The sequence below is a fragment of the Nicotiana tomentosiformis genome, chromosome 6, assembly GCF_000390325.3.
Source record: "Nicotiana tomentosiformis chromosome 6, ASM39032v3, whole genome shotgun sequence".
Classification (NCBI taxonomy): domain Eukaryota; kingdom Viridiplantae; phylum Streptophyta; class Magnoliopsida; order Solanales; family Solanaceae; genus Nicotiana; species Nicotiana tomentosiformis.
In genome coordinates, this window is record NC_090817.1 from 99,803,966 (window position 1) to 99,813,564 (window position 9,599).

General features: G+C 31.9%; 2 protein-coding genes across 2 annotated transcripts; both read right to left on the reverse strand.

Moving 5' to 3' along the window:
• Positions 1-5,042: 5,042 nt before the first annotated feature.
• Positions 5,043-5,909, reverse strand: LOC138894482 (uncharacterized). Its single transcript, XM_070179181.1, has 3 exons — positions 5,822-5,909; positions 5,652-5,704; positions 5,043-5,570 (listed from the first exon to the last, which is right to left on the reverse strand). The coding sequence occupies exons 1-3, from the start codon at positions 5,907-5,909 to the stop codon at positions 5,043-5,045; spliced, it is 669 nt and encodes a 222-aa protein (XP_070035282.1).
• Positions 5,910-7,392: 1,483 nt separating this feature from the next.
• Positions 7,393-9,277, reverse strand: LOC104098832 (syntaxin-related protein KNOLLE). Its single transcript, XM_009605660.4, has 2 exons — positions 8,571-9,277; positions 7,393-7,925 (listed from the first exon to the last, which is right to left on the reverse strand). Exons 1-2 carry the CDS (start codon positions 9,174-9,176, stop codon positions 7,596-7,598), a joined length of 936 nt encoding a protein of 311 aa, XP_009603955.1. The 5' UTR covers positions 9,177-9,277; the 3' UTR covers positions 7,393-7,595.
• Positions 9,278-9,599: the final 322 nt, after the last annotated feature.

Sequence of the window (9,599 nt, forward strand, 5' to 3'; positions counted from 1 at the left end):
TTTTCCTTTTCGTTTTTTCCTCCCCGAAAATTCTGACTTTTATTATGATAGGACTTTTATTGGTCATACTTTGTTATCCGAAAAAATCTTTATGGGGGACCCAAAAAACAAGGAAAAAATTACTACTATTGCAATAGGCTGAAAGGAAAGTAAGATGACACTAATAGAGGGCTGTCAAGAAAAGGATATTTTTATTTTTTATTAATAACTAGTATCTATGAATATGCGTTGCACGCTAATAATAACACGTGATGATTTAAATATTTATTTATATGAAGGAATAATAAAATTTAATAATGAGAGAAATTTTATGTATAATAATACAACAATCATCTAAATACCGAAAAATATTATTACATCAGCATAATACATAAAATTTAAAATAAAAGGACATCATTAAAACTTATACAAATGATCAATTTTGTCATGTTAGTTAGATAATTATATATATTATAGTTTAAAAGTATTTAATGTGATGGTATCTTAACGAACACTTCTTTGTGGACAATATTTTTTTGTGTATGTTTCCTCCTAATGCGTTGGTTGCTCTGCCTTAATCAGAACTCTTATTGTCGATTTTGATACTCCTCTTGAAAGTGCAACATACAGTTGTCCGTGCAAGAAAATATATTGCGGTAATATAGTCTAATATTTATGATGTTTGTCCTTGTACTTTATTTATTATATTTGCAAAATATAAACATACTAAACATTATTTTCACACAAATTTAAAAGGATATTCCTTAGTTTCGGAAGAAGAAAGTTGAATTCATGGATAAAAATATACTTAGAAGCACATTAACCAGTATCATAATTTTTGCATGACGTTAGTGTCAAAACTTCTATATACTATTTGTGTGCTATTACATACGCTATTCGACGTATCTAAGTTTTCCAGTGGCATGACGGGCATATTTTTCTTCCAAATTAACCTATATAAAATGGAAGATCAATTTTAACTTAGTCTATTATATATACGGTGACACTAACATACGTAAAAAATAAGAAACTTGACAACAAACATGTATGGTAGAAGGTCATTTGGTACTAAAGTATTTAAGTATTCTTCTTGGTAGTAATTATTGGCATCATTTTCTGCTGAGTCAAAAACTAAAAAATATTTTGTTTTTACTATATATATTTGCAATCAACCTTTTATTTAGTTGATCAACATATTCATTTCTGCTAGCTAAAATATTTTTTTAATTCTATCATGCGATTTGTACAAATTGTATTTTAATCTAATGATAGAAATATTTCTCTTATTAAATACACTACTATTACCATTGAGATTGATAACCAAGTGTTCAGGAAGAACCAAATCATCTTTTATGGGATGCTCTTCTTCGTTTCCGACACGAAGCAAGAAGACACCGAATACTGGATATGTTCTCACTTTATATTTCTTGTCAGTTGAATCTTTTCGTTTGAGGCCAGAAGTATAACTTTGGCAAGCTATCTTTTACAGTCTCTACTTTTGTCGATTTTGGAACTACTGGTAGTACTTGACAGAACCTCACCTCCTATTAATTTTTCACCAAACGGTTCATTAATATCCATATCTCTAGAACTCCGGGCAATTATTTTGATCGTTTGACACTTAGCCATAAGTGCTTCATCCCATATTATCAATTTTGCTTTCCTTATAAATTTAGCACCATTGCTCTGTTTTGATATATTTGCGATGGTTATTTAAGTTGTTTGAAGAGGTATATCAAATCTAAAATGGGTGGCCTCACAATAAAATCGTTATTGGTACACCACTTGCTATTATTGCTAATAGTGGCATGCCTCTTAATATGATATTTGCAAGTAATACATGACATAGAAATATTATTTTGATTCCGCTGGAGGCATCTACAAAGAATAATCCTGTTATACCAAAGTCGACTCTTTATAATATAGTCTTGAAAGCTTACTCTTGTTTAGGATTTAGCTTTTATTGTGCTTCCTCAGATACTTGTGTAGCATTTTGATTCTTAATAATATACTAACTTTTTTACTTTGTGTTCTAACGCTCTTTTTATGGAATAAATTTATGTACCATAAGATTTCTTTTTTAACTTGAATAAGAATTTTACTCATGTGATGAATTTAAAAAATAATTGAATTACATTCTCTTGCTAAACAATTAATTAAAAAAATTAATTATTTGGTTCTAACATAAAAAATAATTTATTCTATGTATCTTAGTTCATCTATTCTTTTGAATATTTAATCTTAATTATAATTTTATCAACCATAAATTTTATTTTCAAAGAGTAAAAGATTGATATGATATTTCACTTTTAGATCTTTATGTTTGTAGAATCATTAGTGGTATTGACTTTTACCAATCAATTATTTTCTCTTTCTCACACATTTATATTCTTAAATATTTTCTTAGTTATTGTTTAATAATTAGGTATTTTTCAATATTAAACGAAAAATTGATTAAAAAATATTATTTGAGTAGGAAAATAGTTTAAATATAATATAAAAATAAATTATCGTTGGGGTATTTTTCTCTCTCAATTTCAACTCTTTATGCAGTCCATTTAATATTACTTTTATTTTTTCTTCGTATTGGACATTATGGAGTAGTAGTGTATTGCCAATACGGAGGATTCTTATGAAAATAATTTTATTAACCCTTCCTACATATTTTTAATCAGAATTTAATAGACAAAATTATATTAATTTTAAAATTTTAAATATTAAAAATTAGCATAGAAGGTGTTGTAGTCCAAAAATAGGTTATTGCAATTATGTCCTTATGAGTTCTTCCGTTTAATATTTTAGGTCTATTTTGATATATTAATATTATATTTATGCTATTATAAAAATATAGGCTCTCATTTTTCTGTATGGGTTTGGAAAATATAATATATTCTCAAATTAAATTAGTAATATGACATTATAATAATTAATAATAGAAATTTTTAAGAAGTGTATCATAAAAGTAATATGATTACATGACAAAAGATATTTACTTGTTCAATTTAATTAGACAGCCCGAAAATAATTATACTAATAGGATTCTTAAGGTAATCATCTAGGATTCCTAACGTGTTATGTCCTAAAACTGATAGGATTATAAGGCTAAAATCTAGAATTCCGGTTATGTCCTTTTATTATGAGTTATTATGCTTAATATTATAAGGTTATTTTTGTAAACCGACATTGTATTCGTACTTTTATAATAATATAGATAATAATAATTAATACAATGACAAGTTGTAGCTTGAAACCTTGAGAAATTAAAGCAGATTTATTGGATAAATAATACTAACCACTCATGTAATATAACTTAACGGATACATAGTCATTGTAATTTAATGGCGTGCAAAGTTATCAGTTTAGTTTTTCCATTCAGAATGGAAAATATTTCGTCAAAAGAACCAAATAGTTATGTCCTAAAAATGTAAAGTACTTACGATATCGATCTGCCTAATTGTGAACTGGATGGAGATCGCAGTCTTTGACACAACCATGCATTTGTATATTTCAACTACAAAGCACGTTTATTGGAACTTTGTACTCGTGTTTGTCAATGAGAACTTTCTGGTCGTATTTGTTATTGAAAGATAACATCGTGATAATGTTAAGGCTCATCACCAAAGTTTGTGGTGATAAGTAGCATTCATCTTTTTGTAATTAGAGGTCTCGCGTTTAAACTTTTGAAATTGACAAAATCTTTGTAGGGAACGCTTTAACAAGTAGGCGCCTTTGAATGAAACATTAATGTTCTTGCTATTTCTAATAGGTGCATATGCTTTCTCTCAACAACCCCATTTTGTTGAGGGGTGGCAGTACAAGATGTTTGATGTAGTATCCCCTGAGAAGATAAGAAATCAGAATTTGCAGTCTTTTTTCCTAATTCCAATGTATTGTCTGATCTAATCACCTTGACTTTGACATTAAATTATCTCTCAACCATCCTTAGAAAATGTTTCAACACACTGAATGCATTGCTTTTAGTAGTCAACAGAAAAGTCCATGTTAACCTACTAAAATCTGTTGACTACTAAAATCATTTACAATAGTTAAAAAATATTTGTAACCATTATAAGTGCACACGTTATAGGGTCCCCAAGTATCTATGTGAATAATATCAAAAATTGCCTTTGATAAAATTTGACTTACTGGAAAAGGTGTTCTAGTTTGTTTTGCCAAAGGACATATATCACAAGAATAATCAGAATTAGGCAGAAAAGGAATTACAATGATATTTTCCATTGCATGAAAAGGTAAATCCCCCAACCTATTATGCCACAATTTTACATCAGATGCAACTTTAATTGAAAAACAGAAACTGATTTGTTCTCATTAGACAATAGAGAAATATTTAATTGAAAGAAATTCCTAGACTGGGTACTACATGGCTTGAGCAAATATAACCCCTCCTTGACTTCACCAAAACTTGAGGTCTCTTCATTAAAGAGCCCTACAAGAGACATCCAAAATAATCAAACAATACTGAACATTTAAATTGATATGTCAATTTATGAACTGACAAAAGATTGAATTTAAAACAAGGAACATATAGCACATTTTCTAGGATTAGATCTGAAAATATGGGTATACCCAGAATGAGTGACTTTTACCTGATAAGAATTAGGTAAATTGACAATAAGAGGAATAGGAAGTGAACGCAAACACTTAAAAACTTTAGGATCATAACACTTGTGTTCAGATGTACCTGAATCTATGATCCAGGTATTTGAGTTATGAAAAGGTAGATCATAAACTGAGTTATTGAAGGCAATACCAGCTGCAGCATTTGCACTAATGTCTGTTCCATTCCCTGATGAAGGATCCTGATGAACCTTAACTTATTTGTGTAGTGTGATAATCTGAGGGAATTGATCCTTAGACAAACTCTGTGTTGCATTAGCCCCATCAACCTCCATTGGATGTGGTTCTTCTCCTGATATTGCAGTATTTTCTCTTATTGGTCCTTGGAACTTTTTGTTCTTGGTGAACTTGTAGTCTGAGGGACTTCCTATTAGCATGTAACAGTTCCATATGACATGATTAATCATCTTACAGTAGGTGTAGAATTATTTTGGCTTCTTTCCCTTGTAGTTAGAATTTCCTACATACTGAGAGTTGTTTGCTAAGTTTCCTGTGAATCTTTGCCCTGCATGTGCCTGATTTCCACTTGTGATAGAGAATCCTTGATTTCCTGCCATGAATGATGCACTATCTCCTGGGATTTGGTTATAAACAAGAGTTTGCCTTTGGTTTTCATCTTGCAACAGCAGAGAATATGCATGATTTACTGTGGGAAGTGGATTAAGCATCAGGATACTGCTTCTAGCTGGAGCATAGGTCTCATTCAATCCCATAAGGAAATGAATGAGCCTTTCATCTTCCAAAGACTTACCCAGCTTCTTTTTTCCTCCACAAACACAAACACGGCTATAATTTGTAGCAGTGTTCAAAGAGTCCAGTTCATCCCATAACTTTTTGAGTTTTGTGTAATATCCTGCTATGTCATTGGTCCCTTGTACTAAGTCATTCAATTGCTTTTGCAGGTGAAATAACTTAGCACCATTAGACTGTCCAAATCTTTGTTCAAGATTAATCTAGAGATCCAAAGTTGTCCTACAATAAATTATTGATTCAACAATCTCTTTTGATAAAGAGTTCAACAACTAAGAGGTTACCATGTTGTTGCTTCGACTCCATGGATGATAATCCTTTGAGTTGATTGCTGGAGCTGCACAAGTCCCGTCAATGAAACCCAATTTGTTTTTAGCTAATAAAGCTATAAGCACTGATCTTCTTCATGTCCGGTACCCTTTGCCATCAAAATTAGAATTCACTAGGTTCATACTTGGTGCATCAGAGGAGTATAAGAAGTAAGCATGGTTGGAGTCATATTGAGCTACAACTGCAGTTACAGCTTGTGTGGTGTCTCCCATGATTTTATTTGAAGTCAAAGGAAGGAAGATGAAATAAAAATGATACGATGAACAAGAATTTCTCACTGCTCTGATACCATATTGGACTTAGAGAATTCAATTTAGAAAAATTTTCTTTTCTTGTTGTATTGAATCTGTACAGTACCTATCTTTATACTAGATTACATTGTAAAGAAAAATAGAAAAGAAAATAATATATGTACACTTGTCCTATTTTTATTCATTCTATTGTAACAAGAATAACTAATTAATATTTCTCTGTACATGCTTAGAAATATCCAACTTCTAGAAATATCCATTTGACACAGCTGACTGGTTATTGAATCGGACGGTCATAATTTACTCCCATGATTTTATTTGAAGTCAAAGGAAGGAAGATGAAATAAAAATGATGCGATGAACAAGAATTTCTTACTGCTCTGATACCATATTGGACTTAGAATTCAATTTAGAAAAATTTTCTTTTCTTGTTGTATTGAATCTGTACAGTACCTATCTTTATAATAGATTACATTGTAAAAAAAAATAGAAAAGAAAATTATATATGTACACTTGTCCTATTTTTATTCATTCTATTGTAATAAGAATAACTAATTAATATTTCTCTGCACATGCTTAGAAATATCCAACTTCTAAAAATATCCATTTGACACAGCTGACTGGTTATTGAATCGGACGGTCAAAATTTAATCCATCATGAAATCCATCTTTTTTTGAGATCTTGCCACGTGGCTCAATCTTTGACTGAGAAGGCTCAACTTGACCGAGATGTTTAGGACTCAAACACTTAGGTTTCACTTTACTCTTTTCATTCAAAGTCTTCTTCCTCATTTCTCTATTACTGATAATTAAAACTAACGTACTTCTCAACAGGGATAGCCGGGTAAGGCCGCTCGCATCTAATAATTAGGCTGGAAAACTCTAGTTGTCAACGAGGCCTTTCTAGCCCTGTTTATTATTTAGGATTGCTTTAAGTTCTAATTTGTTATGTCAATCTTTTGACGATTGCCATGCAGCCAAACTATAGGATTCTGCAGCTTTATAATTATTCTCAGAAGACTGGAAAAAAACTTTAGTTTAATAGTTTTGTGTAAACATTGGGCAGGTCTCTCAAGCTTCCTAAGTTTGCATTTATTTTTGTTTCTAGTGACTGCCATTTCATTTGCATCTTGTCGAATCTTTTCTGTCATCAATTATATTATATACCAATGAATCCCTATAATTTGGCAACCAAATTGCAAAACTATAGGATTCTGCAGCTTAATAATTATTCTCAGAAGACTGGAAAAAAACTTTAGTTTAATAGTTTTGTGTAAACATTGGGCAGGTCTCTCAGCTTCCTAAGTTTGCATTTTTGTTTCTAGTGACTGCCATTTCATTTGCATCTTGTCGAATCCTTTCTGTCATACCAATGAATCCCTATAGTTTGGCAACCAAATTGCCTATATTAACTAACATGTCTGAGAAATCTGATTCAGCATCATAATTCAGAAAACAGAAGAATATGTTTCTGAAGCAAAATCTAATAAAGGTTCTTACATTTAAAGTCCTATCACAAGGACTGGTGACTTACTATATGTAATCTACTATAACCATACATAATTCTCACGAGAGTGACAAAAAGTAACTGCTAAAAAAGAATATAAGAATGAAATAACAGCTGATTATCCCAATGGGGCCTTCACTTCAAGATTTGCTGAAACTGGTAGCAATGGGGATGATAACTACAAGGATGAGAATTAGGAGAATTATAATGGCAATGCACATCCATTTTCTGCTGCTCTTTTGGTAGTCTTTTGCAGTCTTGAGATTCTTAGTTCCATCATTAACATACTGTGCTGCATTCATCACATGGTGCTCAATGTCATCCATTTTCTCTCCTTGTGCCTCAACCATCACTGCCATGTCCAAGAATATCTGGTGCAGCTCCAGCAAGCTCTTTTCTATCTCCTTAGCCGCGTCGTGGCGGTCCTGTATCTCTACCACTGTTTCCAACACCTTCCCCCTCCCATGCTCCTGCAACCCACCCACCAAAGTTTGTTAGTCAGTAATTCTGTATAACAATAATAACAACTATGCTTCATTTAAATTTTGTTTGGTTGGGTATAAGTATTTTCCTTATCATTTTGGTCTAGAAACAATTCAATGTTTGTTAGTAAATAATTCTGTTTAACAGCAATAACAACTATGCTTCAACAGGTCGGCTCTAAGTATCCTCACTATCAATTTGGACTAGTAACAAACTCAAAGTTCAATAATCTGGGACCAGCTATATGAATCATTTGGAACACTTCAAAACTCAATAAATTGGAGTCAACTATATGAATCATTACTATTATTTGGACTAGTAACACTCTGAAATTCAATAATTCGGGGTTCGATTGTACAACCAATTTAGACTAGTAACTCTCCAAAATTCAATAATTTGGGGGTCGACTATATAAATCCTCACTACTAATTTAGACTAGCAACACCCCAAAATTCAAAAAAATCTGTTCTTTGACACAAGTCAATAATAAATCAGTAATAATCCCATATGTCTTCAAACAAGATACTTCAAACCAAACCATCATTAAAAGTTTAACAAAAACTATTGAATTGCAGAAAGAAAAAAGGGGGAAACAGAGAGAAATTATATTTTTTTGCATTATTTTGGTATACCTGAATTGCTCTAGAAAGAAATTCTTCACCACCTTGACCATTACCACTAGAAATGATCTTCTCAATTACTTCTTCATCTGGGTGCTCACCAGTCACAGTAAAATATCTTCTTCCAACAGTTTCTTTATACTCAGTCATCATCCTCTGCCTTAGCCCCTGAAAATCCATCATTAGCTCCTTAAGCTTTTTCCTAAGCCCATTTGTAACAGCAGACCGTGTCCTATCAACCGGTGTACCTTCTTTACACCCAGAAAGCCGCCGGTTTATTGCATTGGACCGGTCCATTTCTTCAAGCTGAGACCTAATAGCTCTAGCCTTCTTTAACACAGCTAGAATATCTGAGTTTATTCGATTTCGCATAGACTTCCGAGCTTCGGGTTTGTGCAGTGACTTGCTTTCTTCGTTGGTGTCTTGTAAACGGCGAAGGATATCTTTGATTGAATTCATTTCGAGTTTGACCTTCTCTGCTTCTTCTAGAAAAGCAGTGAGATTTTGGTCCATTTGGGTCATACCCATTTCCAAATCTGGACCAGCTTCAACATCTTTCATCGCTGCTTTCTTCAAATCAACGTAGCTTGTGAAAGATTTGGTCATAAGGTCATTCATCTTGAATGATTTGAAAGAAATGAGTATGAATTCAAATTGGAAGAATTTGAGAATGATAAGGAAAGAGTGAGAATTTGCAGTGAGAAATCTAAAAGCTATAAAGAGGAGGATTGCATCAGGGGAATTAAGGAGAGAGAGCCGTTGGAGGAAAATCTTTAGTGTAACGGCTATATTTTGTTTTTGAATAAAATAAGATTTTCTTGGATCTGATATTTCGTGTCATCAAAAGTTGTCGCCCACGTGTTAGTATACTCCGGTTTAACAACGTAGCTTTTCCTGAATATTGGATTCTTAGCTAATTGGTAATTTAATTATATATGGGTTTGACTTAATTTAATAATTTGACTTCAGATAATGAATCCTCATATGAAAAAATAAATTATATGAAAATGTTTGCTGTTTTAAATACCAAAAAAAAACGTT

Bases quoted from the DNA above. Each gene is read 5' to 3' on its own strand.
- LOC104098832 (XM_009605660.4), bottom strand. From the start codon at position 9,176: ATGAATGACCTTATGACCAAATCTTTCACAAGCTACGTTGATTTGAAG. The intron at 7,926-8,570 runs GTATACCAAAAT...GGTGGGTTGCAG, and splicing joins TTCTTTCTAGAGCAATTCAG to GAGCATGGGAGGGGGAAGGT.
- LOC138894482 (XM_070179181.1), bottom strand. From the start codon at position 5,909: ATGGGAGACACCACACAAGCTGTAACTGCAGTTGTAGCTCAATATGAC. The intron at 5,705-5,821 runs GTATGAACCTAG...GGACTTGTGCAG, and splicing joins ATACTCCTCTGATGCACCAA to CTCCAGCAATCAACTCAAAG. The intron at 5,571-5,651 runs GTAACCTCTTAG...TTGGATCTCTAG, and splicing joins GGAGTCGAAGCAACAACATG to ATTAATCTTGAACAAAGATT.